The sequence below is a fragment of the Diabrotica virgifera genome, chromosome 5 (genome assembly GCF_917563875.1).
Source record: "Diabrotica virgifera virgifera chromosome 5, PGI_DIABVI_V3a".
NCBI lineage: Eukaryota > Metazoa > Arthropoda > Insecta > Coleoptera > Chrysomelidae > Diabrotica > Diabrotica virgifera.
Window position 1 is genome coordinate 41,603,925 of NC_065447.1, and position 23,237 is coordinate 41,627,161.

At 33.4% G+C, this 23,237-nt stretch overlaps 2 protein-coding genes across 2 annotated transcripts in view; one reads left to right on the forward strand and one right to left on the reverse strand.

Moving 5' to 3' along the window:
• LOC126885709 (ragulator complex protein LAMTOR1) overlaps positions 1 to 7,153 on the reverse strand; it is a 35,061-nt gene extending 27,908 nt beyond the window's left edge. Inside the window, exons 1-3 of the mRNA XM_050652430.1 lie at positions 6,955 to 7,153; positions 1,757 to 1,833; positions 1,598 to 1,687 (exon numbers count right to left, since the gene is read on the reverse strand). Coding sequence (XP_050508387.1) covers positions 1,598 to 1,687; positions 1,757 to 1,833; positions 6,955 to 7,002 — 215 coding nt within the window. The 5' untranslated portion in view covers positions 7,003 to 7,153. The remainder of the gene's footprint in view (positions 1 to 1,597; positions 1,688 to 1,756; positions 1,834 to 6,954) is intronic.
• A 1,230-nt stretch (positions 7,154 to 8,383) lies between these two features.
• Positions 8,384 to 14,904, forward strand: LOC126885710 (uncharacterized). Its single transcript, XM_050652432.1, has 2 exons — positions 8,384 to 8,967; positions 14,214 to 14,904. The coding sequence occupies exons 1-2, from the start codon at positions 8,638 to 8,640 to the stop codon at positions 14,676 to 14,678; spliced, it is 795 nt and encodes a 264-aa protein (XP_050508389.1). The 5' UTR covers positions 8,384 to 8,637; the 3' UTR covers positions 14,679 to 14,904.
• The last annotated feature ends 8,333 nt before the right edge of the window (positions 14,905 to 23,237 follow it).

Genomic DNA, 23,237 nt, shown 5'->3' on the forward strand with positions numbered 1-23,237 from the left:
CACTCTTCACTTTTGTTAATGAACGTAAAATTTCTTCTTTTGTAACATCCAGACCTATTCCAAAGTAAATTCCATAAGGAATCTTTCTTGTTGGAACTTTTACCACGCTGAGCAGATGGGACGTGAATTATTTAGAATTCCCGCATCTTAATTTCCTCGGCATCCTGTATGATTTATAATTTTTGAAAATCTCGGGAGGTTGTAACCAAAGAAAGTATTCCACCTGTTGTCAATCTGATGGTATGGGAACGTTTTCTGTGTTACTTCGATTGATAACTTATTTTGTTTTTCGGTAGATGACTCTAGTTCATCTGCGGCATTTCGTTCTTTGCAATTCGGAAAGGCCCAAAGCATGGTCCCTGGGGAAATCGGAGAGAAGAGGATATGGGACTACTGATGAGGAGGAAAAAACCTCAGAAACCGGTATAGACTCTTCCTGCACTCTCCGATTTAACCAGAGTATTATGGAGCTGCTGCATTTTCGTGTTGCAAAGAAATTGAAAATGTTTACACATTTTTAAATTCCATGTGTTCCAGGTTTCATCTTTCATCATGAAACAGCTTGTCTATAAATTCTATCCAGTGTTGAACTTTCTGATCTGTCTGTGTTGTAGTAATCCCTTGTCTATCTAGAAGAGCACAAGTGAGATTTTGTTTTCTTTGTCCTGCCATTTCTTTACCTTTCTTGTATAGATTAACCCTTTCACTACGGACGGAGTATCAGTTGCACGCAGCTTATATGGAATATTCTGCCATAGATGTGCGCCATTAGTATCGTATATTTGCAGATTGTGACAAACATGAATGGTGCGAGCAAAATGTACAATATAGAATGTACTGTTACGATTACAGCTCTCCAAAGATGCAAATACTTAAAAATGTACAGTGACAAAACCTGAAAGATAGATATTAATTTGCGTAATAGTATGGCGCTCGCTCATCAAAGCTGCAATTGAAAATTGCACTTATGTATATGGCAGCTAGCAACTAAAGTCCTTTATCTCTTTGCATATTTCTTCAAAGTATTTCTCTTTTGCCTGTTTTATCATGTTCCTAATGTCCTAATCTCATGGTTAATCTCTGTGTATTTATTGTTATCTTTGTTCTTACATTGTCTCTATTGTTTTATCATATTGGGTATTTCATCATTAATACAATCCTCTTTTCTCTTTGTGAAACTCTTCAGAATTTCTTTACATGGTTTCAGTAGACAATGTTTTGATTGATCCCAGTACTAGTCAATATCATTGGTGTCTATGTTCAGTTTACAGTCCATATGCAGTTCGTGTTAAAGGCATTATTTTACGTTGGGTTCTTTAAGCTTGCTTGTGTCTATTGTAGAAATTCTTTGATGTTTTTTAATATTTTTAAGTATGAATGTAATACTGGCGATAAGTGGGTTTTGATCTGAGGCCACGTCTGCTCAGGGATATGTTTTAACAACATTGCAGTATTTTCACTAAACTACACTACTATATGCACAGTAATGCAGTGCTCTTACAATACTAAAATCCAGAAGAATGAAAACTACTGCTGAAAAAAAAAAATAAATTGCAGAGCTGTGTAAGTTATCAGTTATTATACAAAGTATGCTTACGTTGCAGTTTCCTGTAAAATTCTGTTCAGTGCAGATTGCTCATCAGTCTTCTTAGGTAAATTATTTGAATTTCGGCTTAAAATATCTTCACTGAAAAAGTCAAAAAAATTCCATGAGAACTCAATAAGAAAGCAGCATATTGTGATTAGGTTTATTTACCTGTTTGTTATGTGAATATTTGTGCTATTTGATACTGGATCTACTAACAAATGTGTTCGTTCATTAGGCTCTCCGATCTAAAAATAAGATATATGGAAGATAATAAAGAATTACATTGTTGATACATCAAAAGTGTATAAGTATTTCATTATATTGTTTATTTCATCTCTACAGTAACATATTGTATAAGAATCATAAAATTGATCATATGAGCAACAAAAATAAATAAAAGAATACAAAACTTGTCAATAATGCAAGCCAAATAAAATGCATATAAATCATAACGTTATTTGCGTTTATCCCTGTGTGTATCATCTTTCCAATTATATTTTTTTATAAATACCTATCAGATTTTTACTCTAACGCAGCTACTTGAAAAAGGATGAGAATTCAAATGAACTATCCATAACCTCTTCATAGATTTTCCAACAAGCATACAAGAGCATTAAAAGGGATAAGATGTGGAATGCAATAGCAGAACTTTCAATTAAAAAAAAACTTATCCAGCTTGTGAAGATACATGTAAATGGCCGTAGCTCCAGAGTATGGATAGGTAACAAACTCTCAGAATCATTTCAAATAAACAGTGACATGAAACAAGGAGACCTGCTGCCACCTCTCCTTTTTAATATAATCCTGGAGAAAGTAGCAAGAACAGCACAAATTAGAACAGAAATACTGAAAGTAAATGTACAGAAATTACTAATGTACCTATACGAGGACATTGTGAGAAACAAAGTCACCAATATGAAGTAGAGGAAACCAAATATATGTACATTAACAGACAAAATAGATGAGATAGAATATAGTAAAATGTTACAATAGATCCATATAACTTTGAAAGGGTGGAGAGTTTTAAATATCTTGGAGCAACAATCGCTGTAGATAACAATATCACAGAAGAGATAAAAGGGATAATTCAGGCAGCAAACAGATGTATGTACAGCCTCCATAACACTCAAAGGCGCCCATACACACGGGCAGGGGGGGCGTGGCCCCCCTAGCTTTTCGGGAAAGATCAAAAATTAAATTTATATTACATAAACGTATTTTTGTCAAAAAATTATTGGATAATTTTGAGAGATAAATTGGAAACAACATATTTATTAATAAAAAAATTCACATATTGGGTAATTAATAGTTTAACATAAAATATGTGTGTGTGCGACAGCGGTCTATATGGAATGTGCATAATACACATTTCGCACAGTCACGGTATGCTATTAACGAAAACATTGAAAGAGATTAGAAACGTGGGAACATAATATATACTGTAATCGACACCCAAAATTACAAATTAAATGAATCATTTATCGTACTGCAAAGAAAGCATATCAGCAAGAAAGCCGATCTCTGACCGATAATCACTAATGAGAATGAGCGAATGAGCCATTTGTCTTTGAGAACTGGCACTATAAAGATAAAGTGTAAAATCTGTAAAGTGATTATATTTGTTTTCTATATTAAGTTTTGTGTACATCGAATAGAACCATCTTCATAAGAAGAAATAAATTCATATTGAAAAATAATTTTTAAAATTTATTGAACATAGTCAAATTTTAGTTTGCAAAAGTATTTTTTTAGTAAGTAGATTATTTTTAAAGTGTACATTATGATGAACAGAACAATTTTATTTAAATGAAAAACAGGTGATCTTTCATGACGAATGAGTGTTATATACAGGATACAGGGTGTCCCAAAAGTAGCGGAAAAGTCGAATAATTCGCGAAATGAACATCCGATCGAAAAACTGAAAAATACGTAAAAATAAAATAAAAATTCCATTTTTATTCAGTTGCAATGCGAAGGCAAAACAATCTTATTTTTCAATTAGAATACGGAGCGCAGTCCAGCCCTCTGAATCGACGATTTTCGACTCTTGTTGGTGTCTCATCTCATCGGAGAGAACGTAGGCCTGCTACTCCATACTCCAATTGACCAACACCGAGAGTTTATCCCCCACACCGCAACTGACGTGAATGGACTAGGTGATTAGCGTCATCTGGCAAAAGATGAAGTAGTTTTCAATCCTAATAGCAATATTAATAATATTTAAAAATATTAAAATATTACTAAAAGATTTTTATTTTATTTTTATATTGGTCGCTACTTCTTTGAGTAATTATGTAGGTCCATTTTCTGTTGGAATTTACCAGCTGAACAGACGGGGTCGTGAATTGTAAGTTTTTGAATTCCCTCTTGTCTTCTTCGCTTCAGCGTCCATCTGGCTTGAAAATTTTAGAAGCCATGGAGGTCTTACCAAGGAAATGGACCAATAAGTTTTCAATTTAAAAATCATTTAGTAATATTTTAATATTTTTAAATATTATTAATATTGCTATTAGGATTGAAAACTACTTCATCTAAAAATATGTGTTAAATATTTCTCAAAAATCTATGCGATGACACTAAATAAGTCCACCACTTCAACCCCTGGGTGTGGAGCTTTAAACTCTTAAATGGACCCCCTAATTTTTGTTGCAGATTTGGACTTTCCTTGTAAAAATAAGCAAATTTTATTCGAGCCTTTTTGCGAATTGTGGATAGATAGCGCTATAATCGAAAGAAAAAACGATATATCGTGATACCTTAGCAAAATTATAGAAACAGTCTAATATCTCGAGAAATATACTTCCAAATGAAAAACTAAAAAACACGTATTTAATATTTTTCAAAAATATATAGAAAGACACCAAACAGGATTTTTCATTCCACACTCTGGAGGTGGGGTGAGAGTTAACTTTAAAATCTTAAATAGGAACCCCCATTTTTTATTGCAGATTGAGTTTCCTCCTCAAAAAATAAGTAACATTTATTCGAAACTTTTTTAGAATTGTTGGCGGATGGCGCTATAATCGGAAAATGCGATGTATTTGCGCCATCTATCAACGATTCTAAAAATGTTTGGAATATATGTGACTTATTTTTCATAAGGATTATAAATGTGCAAAAATAAAAGGGGCACCTTTTTAAGTTTTAAAGTAAAAACTTGGTTCGACACATACTCATGGTTAGTCTACTCGCCAAAGTTGAATGCAGGGCTTTGCAAGCATTGTATTCTTTTCAAACGGGTTTTAAAGAGAGGCGCAACTTTTGTGGTATGGTTCAAGTGGAAATCAGTGGGACTGTGCATTTTATCAATGAAATAAGATATGTCTCAGACACTCTAGAAGCCGCTAACGATAAAATGTTTTAACATCGCATTAATCATTGTAAATTACTCGGCGGATATTAGTACAGTAAAAATAATAAGACGAGAACAGGACGATAATGATTATAAAGAATAAATAGGAATAATTAAAGTTTTTTCTACTTTAATGACAAAAAAGCAAGCTCATTAGCAGAAACCAATTCAAAATTATTTTGCACATCATATGTGAAACATTATTTGGTTGAAAAATCTAATTTTTGTTGGCACAAAAATATATTAATTTGTCTGGACTAAACTACAGTTCTGTTTATCTTGTTACTATCAACATTCACACAGTGTTGCCAAACTGAATTTTGTTATTTTGGGTGTAAATTTTTTCCACGGATCTCCGAGGGTACAATACCCATGACATTTCCATTTAAAAACTTGGTCTAGTATTTAAATGTATGAATAATTTCTCACAACAGGGTTCAAACTAGGTTTTTTAGGTGGTTTAAACTACAGTAGACTCCCTCTATAACGAGAACTGAAATGGTGGACTAATTATCTCGTTATAAGCAAATCTTGTTATATCAAGCAACAATAATATTGAAATGTTTATATGCCTCTTACGTAGTTTATTAGGTGTCGATGGTCAACCTGAACAGTGAACAATGAGACTTCGCCGTCATAAATTGTAAATTTCCTATAATATTCAATATTGGTCGATAAACAGGCAGAAGTTTATTACAGGTGGCCGAGTTTATTACAGCACTGGCCTTGATAATAAGACAGATGTTGGACATTTCTATGTACAGGCAGTTGGGGCATTTATTTATTTATGACCATTACAACGCTAAAAGCAGGTAAAGACACGTATTCTTTGATTTCAATTTTCCTCGTTGTAACCAAATATGCCTCGTTATAGTTCAATAGGAATTTCATGGGACACCTAATGTACCTCGTTATAAGCGAAACCTCGTTATATCTGTGTTCGTTATAGAGAGAGTCTACTGTATATATTGTAATCCGAAATATACAAAATGTAATGTGCAACATCTTCACATTTGCCCCCCCCCCTAAAAATTTTTATATGGGCGCCCTTGATAACACTACTAAATCTAAGAGCCTAACACAAACATCAAAAATCAAGATATATAAAACAGTAATTAGACCAGTGCTCATGTATGGGTGTGAGATGTCAAAGCTGACAAAAACAATTCAAAGAAAATTCAGATATTTCGAGGGAAAAATCCTCAGAAGAATCTTTGGACTTAATTATGACCCAAATAGTAATCAATACCGAATGAGAATAAATGCTAAGGTCAAACAGATGTATGAGGCTAGCGATATAGTCCAAGAGATTAAATCCCAATGTCTTAGATTGTCCATAGACTCCGTAATAACTGCCTCTCCCAGTTAATCTGGAAAGAAGGAAGTCCCGACAGGAAGAAGGCTCTTAGAACATCAATAATGTGATAAGGGATAACATATGGTCAGATTTAAGAATAGTGGGTTGGGGATACCCACTGACTCAATTATCATGGATAACCGTTCGAGATAGAGGTGATTTGTGCAGTCATCCAAGACACCACTGGTTGTAGTAGTATGAGAAGAATAAATGGCTAAATAGTGGAAAAAAATAACAAAAGAATTTTCCTTCATTCTTAACATTCCAAATTGTCACTACAAACTAAAACAATATTACTATTTATATGAGTATGTCACAGAATCAAGAACATCAGACACAAAAGGATGGGGGCCTGTGCACTAATAGAACAAAATTAGTTCTTTGTTGTTTTAATAAAGTTAAATCAAAAATTATTATATTAGTCAAAGATTACGGGTGACAACCAAGGGGTGTCACAAACAAAGAGATCAAGAAACAAACATTGACAATATTGAAAAATATCTGCTAAACATTTCAGGATGGAGAACATGTTGTAAGGAAAAGATAGAACGCAAAGTGGCACCTAAATAGTTTAAAGCACGCGGAGAATTGAAATAACAACAAATAAAGAAGAATAATTACATTCAGTTGCACACATTATAACACAAATGAAGATACCTGTGAGGAGGTTTCGTCCTTGCAAAAAAAGCTGTAACAGCACCCCATCGTAGAAAAGCACTTATTATTATCTAACTTTGTTTAACATATAGAAGGCGAATTTTTGTTATTGTAGTTTGCTACTCCGTTTTTAATCGCATATGAAGTAAAGTTTATTTACTTTACATATCTCAACTTATTCATCCAAACTGTCACTGTCATCCCCTTTGAAATTTCTGACAAGTGACAGTGACAAGAGAGTTTGCTGGTTGCCACTGTTGCCAGGTCGTTGAAAATAAATTTCAGATAAATAATAAAATTAAGCATGCAAGAAAATGAATAAAAAACCTAAAAAACACTGCTAATAATAATTATCAGAATATCCAACTTAATAATAAATTAATATATAAACTAAATGAAACTTAATAAATGAAATTCAATAATGCAAGGGGAAAATTTAATCAAATACCTAGAAAGGGCTATTAATGCAACCTGGAACAAAGGAACAAACCCTAAAATTTAGAACACAATACAATTTTTAAAAGTAGACCAGTTTTAAAAGAAAATCGTGTTGAGTAAAATAAGTAATAAAAATGTTAGAACTTACACTGTTTAGGTGCCTCTAATAGCCACTTTACACCATGCAACTAATTGCGCAATTAATTGCACAATTTCTTGCAGCAATAGAAATTGCATCGTGTCATATGCGAATTGCACAGAAAAGCTGCAACTCCTTGCTGCAAGAATAAGTTGCAGTAAATAGAACATGTCCTATTTTTCATGCAATTTTTTCTGCAATTTGGTTATATTTTTAGTAACTTTTAAGGCTACAGTGTTTGTTTTTACTTTTCTGCTGTCAACAAATAAAAGATTTTGATGACATTGAACTTCTGTCATCTTAAATTTCAAACCAAACAATTTATTAACAAAACTAGAGGAACTTTTTACCAATTTCACGCTTCACAGATAATATTATTCAGGTGAATAACTTTAATTATGCAACATAGGGATTTAAAAAAACTATTTTATTTCTTACAACTTGTTTCCTTTTGTAAATGAATAATATGTATTACATACTTGCATTAGGTATTAATTGATTTTGTTATACTTAATACATAATATTATAATTTTCTCAAATTATAATCTAACATCTTTAATCTAATATCTGATAATTCTACTCAAAAAATTACATTTAATTTGTAAAAACAAACATAACCTAAAATTTATGCTATTTTGTCAAAGTTTCTGTCTATTTCATGTCAGTTTATGCAATTGTTTGCACCGTGTAATCACTTTATTGCAGAAAGTTAGTTGCAACTTATTGCACAAGTTCTTGCGCAAGAAATTGTGCAATTAATTGCGCAATTACTTGCATCGTGTAAAGTGGCTATAAAGGGGCAATATTTTTACTGCAATATGTGGTCGCAATGCAATAGCTGGCAATATTGCCAACAATAATTGCCCGAGTATGCAATATAGGGAAATGTTTTTAATATGTCTCTGCCATATTATAGCCAGTAATAAATAACCTCAATAACAGTTAATATAGGTAATTAAGAATAGTTTAGTTAGGTAATTGTAAGTACAATAGTTTTATAGTAGGTACAAATAGTTCTCGGTCAATCGCTTGGTGAGTGAAAATACCTTCAATGTTTACTTTATTTTGATGAATCTTTGTTGTTTTGTAAAATTTCTGAGAATATAATGACTAATAATTGGACAAATGAGAGGATTATCGATTTCATCAACGTAATCTACTTACATCCTGAGTTGTGGAATGTGGAAAGCGAAATATATAAAGATCGAAATGCGAAAAAAGACGCATGGGCTGTTATCGCTGAAAAATTTATGATTTCAAGTGATGAAGCGTACAAAAAATTCAAAAGCTTGAGAACGTATGCAAAAAATGAGGAGAAGAAAAGTGGTTTTGCGGGGGGTAAACCAGTGAAATGGTTTGCTTTTGATGCAATGTCGTTTATTCTTTCTCAAGATACCCCAAATAGAGGAGGGGGCAATGAAAGTGTTACAAATTATGTAAGTATTTGTTTTTATAAGTACCTATATAGGTACCTATAGTTCATTAAAAAATTACAAATGTATAGGTTGCATTTTTTAGAAGACACAATTTTATTTTTTGTATGGAGGACGGTTAGTATAAGCTTAAGTGTAAGTTTTGTAGAATCGCCATCCTTGTCCGCCGGCCGCCATTTTTGAAAGACGGGTGCAAAGGGTTTTCGCGTTCTATCTCGTAAACTAACAACACTAAAGAAAATCTTATCAGACGTTACTTGTAGCTAATTAAATTTCCAATAACTTTATTCCTATTACTTCATATCGTAAAATGGAAAATAAAAAAATTATAAACAAAAATAATTAAAAAATTTTGAATAAATTTTCTTTGAGGCTTATAATTTTTTTTCTGGCCATTTTACAATAAAATGACCTCAGAGTAATATTGTAGAGGGTTTTTCATTGAATAATTTTCAATAATTTTTTCTTTAATTTCATTAATTTTCCTGGGTTTAACAGAGCTCCGAAGTTGTCCGGGTTCTTAAATACTCGTAGGAATACGATAAAAACGAATCATAATTTGGAATGTTCCAATAATGAATCCAACCGACCATATATTTTTTGAATACATTGAAGTTTAATGTTATGTTGCTAATTTAATAATATCATCAGAGAATGCATACAAATCCCATTTAATTTTAACAAGAATTCACATTCAACTTCCGGTCTCCAGTTACGTCTTCATGCGTATGGGAAGACTCGGACGTATTTGAGCTACGGGAAGATACTATCTCGTTATTTATAGTATCATGACTGAATCTAAGGGTTTCTACTAGAATGTACTGGGCTGATACCGGACACTCAGTGAAGCGATGGAGGAAAAGCTTGAAACCTTCGAGATGTATCAGACGGACAAAATAACCGCAGACGGACAAAAGAGAGGTGATGTACACCATTAAAAGAAGAAAGTTAGAATATCTCGGACATATAATGAGAAACGGCACTAAATAGAGATTACTGAAGGTAATCCTTCAAGGCAAATTATTCGGAAAGCGAAAAATTGAGAGAAGAAGAATATCATGGTTATAAAGAATCTGTGAAAATGGTTCTCCACAACAACAACTAATCTATTTAGAGCATCCTTTAATAAGATAATTATAGCCAGAATGATCGCCAATATTCGAAACGAATGTGCACCAAAAGAAGAAGACTGTGCCGATACACTAAGAATTCCCAGTCTTTTATAAGCCTGACGGCAGGTCTCCCTGAATCCCAAACCTACAAGGTTCTTTACTGCCTTTCTCTGCCGACCAGATACTCCATGAGTGCCAGCTATATTACCTCAGACAAGGATTGAGTATGAAATATGTTAGTGTAATATGGTGTGATTCGTATTACATAGTCTCTAGTGAAACCCATTTTGAAACGTTTCTCAAAATAAAGAGACTTTTATTTAGTTTTTTGTATTTGGTCAGTTATTAATGCGGGTACCAGTGTAATTTTGGGTCCGAAACGAACTCCTAAGACCCAATTTCGCCGACTTCATAACAAACTCTCCCATAGGATATTCGTTCTTGAACTCCAGTATGTAACGTACTAAAAATTGTAACGTGCGTCTGTCACAGTCACAGCAAATCGCACTAAACCTTAAAAAACTGTTTGTAATTACTAATGTTTAAATATTTATTACTAATATAATAATTAGAGTACTGCATGACTACCACTTTTTGGTGGACAAGTAATCGCAATATGTTCGCCACCCATTGCACCCAAGCAGTGAGGAAAATTCCAACGATTTTCGAAATCTTTCGCAATTGAGGAGTTTGCTGTAAGAAGGATGCAGCTCCATATTTGGTAATTGTTGAGAAATTGAAAAAAACTGTTTTTAATGAAAGTTTTTATTTTAACCCGAAAGACATAATATCAATCGATGACAAACAGATTTACTCAATACTTGAGACTATTTTCAAATAGATAATTTGTGAAAAAATAAGAAAAAAAAATGAAAAAAGTTGGACCTGCATCTTTCTTGCACCAAACACGTGAAATAATGCTTCTTTACCACCATTTTTGAGAAAAGAAAAACAAAAACTCTTTTATTCGGTTACAACAATCAAACGACTATGATTTGCCTACTACACAAATACGAAAAAATCTGTAAAAAGAAACAGGTTGGTGTCAAAAAATAGCATTCAAAAAAAAATAAAACATTAAACACACGGGCAAACACATCCTTCATTCATCCACCTGGTCGTCATCATCCGTTCAAGATTATTCGCTTTTCTGGTTCTCTACCATGGCTGCATCACTTGTGAGGCGAGTGTAAAAAGCCATTCGGTCCATAGGAACGAATCGTGTTGCCAACTGCATTACATCTGCATCTGCATATTTGGCTTTTTTGAGAGGTATAGGATTGCAATAGACAGGAATATCAGAAGAAACTGAGAGGTCGCTATCAAGGTTTCTCAAGATTTGGAATAAGTTAAAACTCGGAAGGTCAGTACATATACTGACTTTAATACTATCTAAATCTAAATGTTCACTGCTGTACTGGAAAATTCGATATTTGGAAATCTGGAATCTTTGCTTTTCTGCACCTGAGATAACGTTTCTAAATTGTCCTTCATAGTGACCACTAAAAAGTTCAGGATCATATTTTGTTTTACCAGAGTGGAAATAAACTGTTTGGATGATCGTTTAACAAAATCAGCATATTGTTGCGGACTAAAAACGTAGTCCTTCTTCCTTAAAAACTTTTCAATAACTCCAAAGCAGCGATCACCAGGAAGAAAGCTATGTCCTGGCTTTGGAAAGCGGTACTCATATTGTCAATAGACCTAGTTCTAACCAGCAAATACCGAAACTGAATCATTACTGATTTTTTGTTTTGCACAGCAGCGTTATCGGAGAAAAGGTATAAAACTTTAACATTTTAGGGAGTATATTCTTTATATAGTGGTACAAAAATGACACTACCTCTTTTGGTGACCTTCGAGCCGTAGTTTTATCATACATATAAAAGTGTGCTTGATTTGTCTTACGAGAATGGACGCAGAAGTTGTATGTCCACAACTGGCGTTTATAGAAATCTTCCCCAGCAGGACCTTTTGGAAGTGGAAGGTTTTGTTGGAAGTCAAAGGTCAGAACATCCACTTTGTCGCTATGCTTGCACAGTGTGGTTTTCTCCTTCAGCTCCTTGAAAAACAAATCGGCCTTAATTTCATGCAACTTCTTTTCCGCTGCTAAAACTTTTCCTTCATTTTCGTCGAGGGTCACATCTTTGATTTTGTTATCTAAGACATCACATTTTTTGCACGTATCTGATCGAGGTGAGCCAACCCTGTGGTTGAAGTTTTCTTTGAAGTATCGATAGTAGAAGTCATAGGGAACTTTGGGTATATAATTATATGACCTTACATTCCAAGAAAATCGCCGAATATTCACAATCCTTTGGTGCAAAAAGGATGCAGGTCAGGAGCTGCACCCTTCTTGCACCAAATGACTGAGGAGGCAGATTCATAAAGACGTATATTTCTTTTATTTATTATCGGATCTGCATCGTTCAGTCAATCCGCCATTTTTTTTTAATTATGGCATAAGTTTCTACCCAAAACGGTCTAAATATGGAGCTGCATCCTTCTTACAGCAAACTCATCAATTTCTCTCCACTACGTCACTTCTGATGGCATCTTAGTTACTTACTGTCCGGACGTGTCATTCATATAATTTCGGCCCAGTATCGAGCTACGTCGGTTCCATCTTTGTTGTCGAGCCACAAATCATCGAAGGTACACCGACATGAAGACAGTTTCTTTTCTGCATGTAAGAAGATGTTCCATATTCTGTATTTTTCTACGGTGACAGTTCACATCATCCCAGGCAACCAAACGACGTTTTTATAACGTAGATAACACGTCATAAAAATGACCAATTGACGCGTTTCTATGACGTTGAAAATCACGTGTATTTGTCTCATCGATTTAACGTCATAATTACGACAATTTTAAAACGTCATCGTACCTACATTTTTTTCACGTCGAGATTGTGACGATTTCCAAACGTCAAAAAGGTGACGACTTTTATACATCGGAAAATCACGTCTTTAATACTTTTATATATACCTACTTACTGTGTCAAAACTGAAACAACATGTAAACTAATAAATAATTTATTAACAAATTATCCAGCATAGGTACTTATATCTTAATTTAACACTGTCCATTAAATAATCAAAAAGAATCATGAACAACTCATTGTTGGGAATACCTGTATACAGTAGTACATGAGCGTCATTTTTCTTTGCCATCTTGTAGACTGCTGAAGCAATCTTAGAATGCTAAAAATTAATTTAGTTAAACTCGATAACACATAATTAGTTCATTATCAGAAAATAAACACCAAAAATAAATAAACATAACCTCAAATAGTTGTTAAGTAGACTTACTGCATTAAACTAACTCACTGAGCAAAAACGAATAAAAATCTCTTAAACTCGTTTCTGCAACTAAATATCTAAATGAAAAGTCTTATTTTATCACACAAGACACAAACTACGTAAACAATAAATTTAAAAAATATTTAACGTTATAATCGAAATCGTTTTGAGTTAATACAAACAAACTTTAAGCTCCTCCCAATTTTGTGACGTCAGACTTAGGCTGTCTCAAATTAAAACGTTTTTTAAACGTATTTTACCGTCATTCATCTTACGTATTTAAAATCACCTACAAAAGACGTCTATATGACGTAATGTTCAAACACGTGTATACGTTCAACCAAAAACTGACGTTTCCTCGACGTTCTATGACGTCACTTGGTTGCATGGGATATTGGTCTATTTCCCCCATTGTACCGTGTTCGATTTTACTGGAGCGATCCCCGTTCTTATCCTATTAATAGTTTTCCACGTTTTAAAGTCTAGAGATTAGCCGGTCCATTGAACCTGGGGAAGAGGAAAATACTCGGGCGGTTCATCGTCCACTGTTGCAAGGTAGCTTTTCCTGGATGTTAGTCGCTTTCGTGGAGTTTGAGCTTTGTATAGGGCATGCCACTCGTCCGCGATCTGTCCAATATTCTCTATGTGCTCTGCAACACCTATGCGTGTTGAGAGCTCTGCAAATTCCGCTGCCATATCTACCTAGATTTGAAAGTGGCGTCGGTTTCATGCATCCCCTTACTATTCTGCAATTACTATTCTGTACTGATGGCACCTGAAAAATAGTTTTAGATTTTAGTAAATTTTTTATATTACTTACTTTTTGCATTTTTAGGTGACTAAAACATCAGACACGTATATAAGTCCTGACCAAGAAGATATATTTCTAGAAGAAGAAGTCGTAGATTCGGAAACGACAGACTCTTTACGATCTTCAGTTTTCACTCCAAAACCACGTGCTTCTAAGAGGTCTAATGCAGATCCAATTTTAGGAAAAGCTCAAGACATTTTAAGTAATTTTGGTAACGAAACAAGAAATTATCCAATTTTAGACAACGCTCAAAGCATTTCAAGTAATTTTGTTAATGAAACAAGAAATGAATATGCCAGTTTTGGGGAGCATATAGCAAACAAATTACGCAAATACGACGATTTTACCCGTAGTCAGGCTGAAATGAAAATAGCGCAAGTTCTGTATGATTGTGACATGGAAATGTACAGGAAACGAGGTTTGTCTGCATATACACCGTTGGAGAGTCCAGATGACGATATCAAAGTGGAGCCAGATCATCATCATTAAGGTCATCTTCAGCCATTCGTTCAAATTCATCTCTGCAGCACAGTTCGTAAGACATTCATGGTTCTCGTTCTCATGATTTTGTAACTATAAATGAGAATGAGAAAGTTCTTACTACTAGTTATACAATATAATTATTAAAATTGCTATTTAATATTATGATTAATTAATAAAAATTTTATAAAATAGCTATTATGAGTTCAGTTTTACAAAGAAAGTCTACGTAATATTTCATTGCCTCCTTGACCTGTTATCACGAGATAGGGCACTTGGTTAGATGCATTTTTTATTCGAAGTGTTTTCAAGAAATAAAAAGTTTTTTTTACAAATCTAACAAAATACAAAATACTACTAAATAGTTAATCATAAAAATGCCACAAGGAAATCAGAACAACACTAGCATAGGTAGGTACATGACAAGGCGAAAACGGCGGGTTCGTTGGGAAAAATATTCCCATGAGATTTTTTTGCATAATCATATTCGTGAGACACCCCAGAATAAGGTTGAAGAAGTCGTCCACGCGAAAAGTGGTCCAAATTTATTTTAACAATTTTTTAAATCAAATTGCAAAAATCAATGTTTTTGGCCCGCACAATTTTTTTTAGATTTTTTTGGACTGTTCTGTACAAAAAAGGTCTGTTATATTTTTTCTCTAAAGTTGATCGTTTTCGAGTTATAAGCAATTTAAAATTTGAAAAACGCGAAAATTGCCATTTTCAAGGCTTAATAACTCGGTTAAAAGTTATTATTATGAAAGTCAGAAAGTGACTAAATCAAAGTTTAAAGCCCCCCTACAAGATCATGAAGAAATGTTTGTCATTATTTTATTACTAAGCTATTTATTTTTAAGTTATTTTTAAGTAATAATATTGAGCGCCATGCACGTGTTAGGCGGTCGTAAATGCTGAGTGCGAGAGAGATGCCATTGGCCATTCCGGCAGTCCACTTGTGCATCTTACTTGCATCCTCAATACATCAATCAACGCTTGCACTCACATTTACAGCCGCGTCAATACGATCTAACCGCTCATTGTTATTAATTAAAAATAACAGCTAAGTAATAAATTAATGACACAGATTTCTTCAGGATCATGTAGCTTTTTAGGGCTTTAAACTTTGGTTTAGTCCCTTTCTGACTTTCATAATAATAACTTTTAACCGAGTTATTAAACCTTGAAAATGGCCATTTTCGCGTTTTACAAATTTTAAATTGCTTATAACTCGAAAACGATCAACTTTAGAGAAAAAATATAACAGACCTTTTTTGTCCGGAATGGTCCAAAAAACCTAAAAAAATTTCCGGGCCAAAAATATTGATTTTTGCAATTTGATTAAAAACAATTGTTAAAAAAAATTTGGACCAATTTTCGCGTGGGCGACTTCTTGGACCTTATTCTGGGGTGTCTCACGAATGTGATTATGCAAAAAAAGTCTCACGGGAATATTTTTCCCAACGAACCCGCCGTTTTCGCCTTGTCTAAATAGCAAGAAAATACAGCAGAATGTGTAGGTATATAATCGAATCGGGAGAAAAGTAAAAAATTGCAGTGACGTGAACAATGGGGCGGATTATAAAATATAAGATAATATGTTCTAAGAATATAATATACCTACATGTATATGGAGTTAGGTATAAAACAAACTTAACTGTAAAATGTTTTATACCAAGTTCTTGAAAACTTTGGACGTAATTTTGTTTTACTTATCAGTAAAGACACAATTCCAATTTTTTTTATTTGTACTGCTACAATCACCCGTGTTGAGCTGGCCCCCCCCCCACTTGCAAAAATTAGAAAACAAATAGCCCTGATTTATGAGCTATTTATGAGCTCTCATATTCCGCAAACTAAAAATTTTGAGCTCGTTCCACTGAGCAGGAATTTAATACCCTAGTGGGGGGGGCTGAGTCAGCCCCCCCCCCACTACTTAAAAATAGGAATATTGAATCGGTTTTTGCGGCAGAATTACGAGCTATTTATGAGCTCTTGAAATTATATAGTTTCGATTTTTGAGCTCATCACCTTCACCCCCAAACAACCCTTTAATTGATTTAACTTAAGAGAAAGATGCTGAGAAAACTTAAAATATATCGTATTGCTAATATAATTCCTATAGCTTATATACTCTAAGAATAAACTATTAAATCAAGAGCATTTCGATTATTGAGCTACATCCCCTTCGCCAGAAAACCACCCTATCTTCCCGGCTTAAGAGAAAGTTGTATTTAAAATACGTTAAACTAATTATTTGGCGACTACATATCATTTAATAATTTCTAAGCTTCCAAATTACGCGCATTTAGATCAGTAAATTGCAATTTATTTTGTATAGTGCAGTCACTGAAGGTAAAAATCAACGATTACCTTCAATTTCGGTGAACCTTCATCGATTTTCACGAAAATTGGTCAGTGGTTAGAGGATACGTCAAGAAACAAAGGTGACATTGTACCACCTTGCGCCTTTACCCTGAGGGTGGATACCGCCCCTTCTCGGGGGTGAAAATTATTTTATAAAAAATAAATGCACAAATCAATAAAAGAACAAATTAAAAGCAAAATTTATTATATAAAGTTAATAAAATAAGTCAATACTTTTTAAGTTATTAAAGATCAAAGATTTTAATTATTTGTGAAAAAAATGCATGTTTTGAAAAGGTTTTTTGTAAATCACTGAAAAACTTTAAGTTTTTACAAAAAAGTTAATAGTAGTTTAATTCGTATAGCTTATATTCTAAGAATAAACTCTTAAATCACGCGTCTTTCGATTATAGAGCTACAACCCCTTCGCAAGAAAACGACCCCATATTCCCGGCTTAAGAGAGAGTTGTTCTTAAAATAATTTAAATTAATTATTTGGCGACTACATATCGTTTAATAATTTATGAGCTTGCAAAATATACGCATCTCAATTATTGAATTGCCATTTTCTTTCTATAGTGCAGTCACTGAAGGTAAAAATCAACTAGTACCTTCGATTTCGGTAAATCTCCATTCATTTTCACGAAAATTGGTGAGCGGATTTTGATACTATCAACTTTTTCTGCATCTTATTTTTCATAGGTGCTTCTAAGTACTTTGACAAGTATTTAGTACCTAAGTGTTATAAAATGCATCTCTTTCCCGTTATTTAAGCTTGAACCCTTAGATTTTAACAGTCGCGGAAAAAAATATACATTTAATTACCAATAACTTACTTTAAATTAACATTAAAGGGTTTTTCAAGTAAGCAATTTATTATATTTTTTATTAGCTTCAATTTTAGTGATGAAAACTTTTTTGTAAAAACTTACAGTTTTTGAGTCATTTATGAAAAATCGCTCTAAAGCATGCATTTTCTTTCCAAAAATTAAAATATTTGATCTTTAATAACTCAAAAAGTATTGATTTATTTTAATCACATTATATAACAAATTTTGCTTACAATTTGTCCCTCTCTGATTTGTGGGGTTATTTTTAATAAAGTAATTTTCACTCCCGAGAAGGGGTGACATATACCCCAGGCTAAAACCCCAAGTTGTTATTGTCAATTCGTGAAAATAAATGGAGATTTACCGAAATCGAAGGTACTAGTTGATTTTTACCTTCAGTGACTGCACTATAGAAAGAAAATGGCAATTCAATAATTGAGATGCGTATATTTTGCAAGCTCATAAATTATTAAACGATATGTAGTCGCCAAATAATTAATTTAAATTATTTTAAGAACAACTCTCTCTTAAGCCGGGAATATGGGGTCGTTTTCTTGCGAAGGGGTTGTAGCTCTATAATCGAAAGACGCGTGATTTAAGAGTTTATTCTTAGAATATAAGCTATACGAATTAAACTACTATTAACTTTTTTGTAAAAACTTAAAGTTTTTCAGTGATTTACAAAAAACCTTTTCAAAACATGCAATTTTTTCACAAATAATTAAAATCTTTGATCTTTAATAACTTAAAAAGTATTGACTTATTTTATTAACTTTATATAATAAATTTTGCTTTTAATTTGTTCTTTTATTGATTTGTGCATTTATTTTTTATAAAATAATTTTCACCCCCGAGAAGGGGCGGTATCCACCCTCAGGATAAAGGCGCAAGGTGGTACCATGTCATCTTTGTTTCTTGACGTATCCTCTAACTACTGACCCATTTTCGTGAAAATCGATGAAGGTTCACCGAAATTGAAGGTAATCGTTGATTTTTACCTTCAGTGACTGCACTATACAAAATAAATTGCAATTTACTGATCTAAATGCGCGTAATTTGGAAGCTTATAAATTATTAAATGATATGTAGTCGCCAAATAATTAGTTTAACGCATTTTAAATACAACTTTCTCTTAAGCCGGGAAGATAGGGTGGTTTTCTTGCGAAGGGGTTGTAGCTCAATAATCGAAATGTTCTTGATTTAATAGTTTATTCTTAGAGTATATAAGCTATATGAATTATATCCGCAATACGGTATATTTTAAGTTTTCTCAGCATCTTTCTCTTAAGTTAAATCAATTAAAGGGTTGTTTGGGGGTGAAGGGGATGAGCTCAAAAATCGAAACTATATAATTTCAAGAGCTCATAAATAGCTCGTAATTCTGCCGCAAAAACCGATTCAATATTCCTATTTTTAAGTAGTGGGGGGGCTGACTCAGCCCCCCCACTAGGGTATTAAATTCCTGCTCAGTGGAACGAGCTCAAAATTTTTAGTTTGCGGAATATGAGAGCTCATAAATAGCTCATAAATCAGGGCTATTTGTTTTTTAATTTTTGCAAGTGGGGGGGGGCCAGCTCAACACGGGTGCTACAATCACTAGATCGTAGATCAAAGGACTGGTATTAAAAATAATTAAAATAGGGAATCCCCAGAGAGCTGATAGAATTAGTCCAAGTCCATATTATTTGAGTGCAAAATTCATGTAGGTATACGTATTAATTGAGAGCAATACATCAGATGAGTTTCATATCGAAACGGGTGTAAGAAAAGGGCTTCAATTTCCCCTTTGTTACAGGGATAAAGCACAACCAGAATTAATAAATGCATGGCTTCGCTGCCAAGGGAGTGAAGGTAATGTTAGCTTTTGCTGACGATGTCGACACAATTCGAACAATCCACCAGAGATGCGAAAGAATTTTTATTTTTACCCTTTTTGAAAGCGGGGCCAAGGAAATTGGCCTTAAGGTCAACGAAGATAAGACCAAGTACATGGTAGATACCAAAAATCCAAGACAAAGAATTAGACAAAACATTTCAAACAATGAAAACAATTTGAAAGTTATTAAGGAATTCAAATACTTTGGAGCAGTCGATAACAGTCGAAATCAGTTATGAAACAGATGTAGCAGCTAGAATCATATCAGTAAATAGAGCTTATTACTCACTAGCAACACTACTTAAATCGAAATTGCTATCAAAGGCAGCTAAAACATAGGTAAACAAAACTATAATGCGCCCCATAATAACGTATGGAGTTGAGACGTGGACACTAAACCAACCTGAAACAACAAAATTATTAGTCTTAGAACTGAAGATCATCCGGACGAACTTTGGGCCTTGTAGACACAAGATAACAGGAGAGTGGTGACGAATACAAGAATTCCAAGCACTCTATGGAGATAAAAATATGGTACGATACATAAAGGCAAATCGTATAAGATGGGCAGGGCATATACCTACTGAGATCGATAAATAGGGAAAGACCCGACGATAGTTGGTCGTCCAAGAAAGAGATGGAAGGATGCAATAACGAGTGATCTACGTAAGATGGGGTATAACAATGGGAGATAATTACACAGGACCGGCAAAAGTGGCCAAGAACCACTTAGAGTTGTAGAGCCAAGAAAGAAGAAGAATAAGCCTACAAACGTACATAGATATCCAAGAGTTTAAAAGCATTATTCTAATAGCTTTTCAGAGTTTAATAGCTATTTATCTGTGTATTTTATTAAAAAATAAGGTCAGTTGTAGTTTTTGAGAAAAAACGCTGGACGGAAGGGTCGCCCGAGAACTTTATCGTACCGATCTATTATCGTTATGGTACTAGATACTGGCATTCTATAAAAATAACAAAGTTACTCGTTATTTTGATATTTTAGAATTTCAAATTAGTTCATTTTTCTAGAAATTAATAGTTTACATTATTTACATTTCATTCTATTTCGATTATGCCAGTCAAGATATTATCTCCGAATTCTATCCTACTGCATGGATTTTAAGGAAATTTTGGGAGTAGCCCAATCTCCTAATTCAAAGTCAATCCTATATACTATAGCGCTTTTATCATGGGGGCGGTTCCCACCACTTCTCAGGGGTGAAATATTTTTATTTTCGAATTACATGGAGAAAAAGGAAGATTTTTAAGAAAATTTAAAAATTCATTCTATAATTTGATCACATTTTCTACAAAAACCATTCATTTTAAACTCGTTCAACTTTTTGAAAGTAGAAGTAACACTATATTAAAAGGTATTGCAAAAGAGAAACAATACATTTAAATTATGTTGGATGGGGAGTTAAATGTATATACTTTTCATTTTTCCTAAGTACATTAGTCATATATATTTTTACACCATATCTCGCTTAATTTGTATGTAACCGACATTTAACGGTGCTCGTTTTAAAGGCCTTTTCAAACACTACAAAAGGTGTTGGTAGCATGATACACCTAAAACCTACCGTTCCTCTGTTATTTTAAGTTGAATACACCAATTTGAGCATGCACCAAAAAACAAACTATTTTCACCTACCATATCTCTGTTTGTATTATAAATAGAACATTTACGAAGGAACGAATCTCTTTATTATTTATAATCTAAATAATGTTTTATATAGTGTTTTTAGTTCGATGCATAGTTTTTAAGGTATTCACAAAAAATCCGTCCGAAAAGGTGTCATTTTTCAATGAAAATGGCCAATTTTCAACTACGCATAACTCAAAAAGTATTGAGTTCTCAAAAAAAAGTATAGACCAGTTTTTGCTTAGACATAGGTTCTTTAGCCACTTCCGTGCTTATTTTGACCAACAAATTTTCCACCCCCTTGAAGAACCGCCCCAAGATAAAAGCGCAATAGTATATAGGGTAGATTTTGTTTCTTGAGCTATTCCCTACTTACTGTGAAAATATCAAGTACATCAATGTAGTAGGATGGAATTCGGAGCCAAATACCCTCACTGACTGCCCTACAATAATGCTCTGCTATGATCGCGTGAGAGAGGACACACTTAAGATTATAGCAAAATTTCTATTTACCGTAACTTTTCGAGTTTTTGAGGTACAGCAACGAATTTTATGTCATTGGAAAGGTAATTTTGCATTATTTCAAAATATGTAAAAATATACAGGGCGCATCTAAAAAAATTAAGATTTTTTTATTCATTTCCGGTTCAACCGGAAGCCATATTTTTGGTAAAATTTATTGTGATAATAGATAATAAAGTACCATATATGTCTGCAAAATTTAAAATTTAAGTTTCTATTATGAAGGAAGTTACGGGCACTCAAACATTTTTTTATAAAAAATTCATAACTCGCCTCCTGTAGGGAGTTAAGAAATCTTACTAATGTCATTCCATTTACCGATAGGATATCAAAAACATATCAAAAAATAAAAAAAAAATCCTTTGAGCCATTTTTGAGAAAATCTAGTTCAAATTTATGTCAAATTTTGACCCCTTAAATATAGGCAACCCGTAACTTTTTCTGAAAAACGATAACATTCTTCTTATAGCCCCATATTTAGGCTATATAAGGACGTTTTCAAATTAAACTTATCTTAAACAAGTTTTTAGATAGGTAGCGAAATGTGTCGGGTGGGCGGTCGGCCATGTTGGCCGCCATTTTGAATTTGGAAATGTCAAATTCCGTATTTTTATTTACCTATCGATGAGCTTACTTTGAGTTGAATTTCATTCATTTCGGTAAAAATTTGCAAAAATGGGCCCTAAATAACCCCCCTATTTCGGACCCCCTTTGAGAGGTTTTTTTAAAAGCTTAGTTTCTCGACAAAATTCTCTTAAACTTACTCATACCGAATTTCATCAAAATCGGTCCGGTAGTTTTTGCTGGGCGGTGGCGACATACGTACGTACGTACATACTTCCGACATGTTTTTTTATTTGCTTTTTAGACTCAGCGGGACTCAAAACGTCGAAAAAAAGTGAAATCTGAAAAATTTTTTTTTGCACGATCCTATAACTTTATCTCTTATATTATACTGCGTATATAGTACGATAAAGTAAAAATAGTTTCAAAATCAACAGCTTTCCTTTCTTTCTTTTTTATTCGTACGGCTACTTACCAACAGGTAGCGACTCACTTCCAAGATTTGTTTTTCCAATTTTCCAAAGGAATTTTATCACTTGACACAGCTACTTACAATAGTTGTTGCCAAGCAACGGATAAACAGTTTTTGCCAGAATACCTAGTGTTTTTCACCTTTTTTATTATACAGATATCTAGATACTGATTTTACATATTAAAAAATGGAAGATGTCAAAGAAAAAAGTATTCATCATATGACCGTTAAAATTTGCGAGGAATTAAAGAAATCTCCCTATCATACAAGATTATTTGAAGATATACAGGTTGTA

Bases quoted from the DNA above. Each gene is read 5' to 3' on its own strand.
- LOC126885710 (XM_050652432.1), top strand. From the start codon at position 8,638: ATGACTAATAATTGGACAAATGAGAGGATTATCGATTTCATCAACGTA. The intron at 8,968-14,213 runs GTAAGTATTTGT...TTGCATTTTTAG, and splicing joins ATGAAAGTGTTACAAATTAT to GTGACTAAAACATCAGACAC.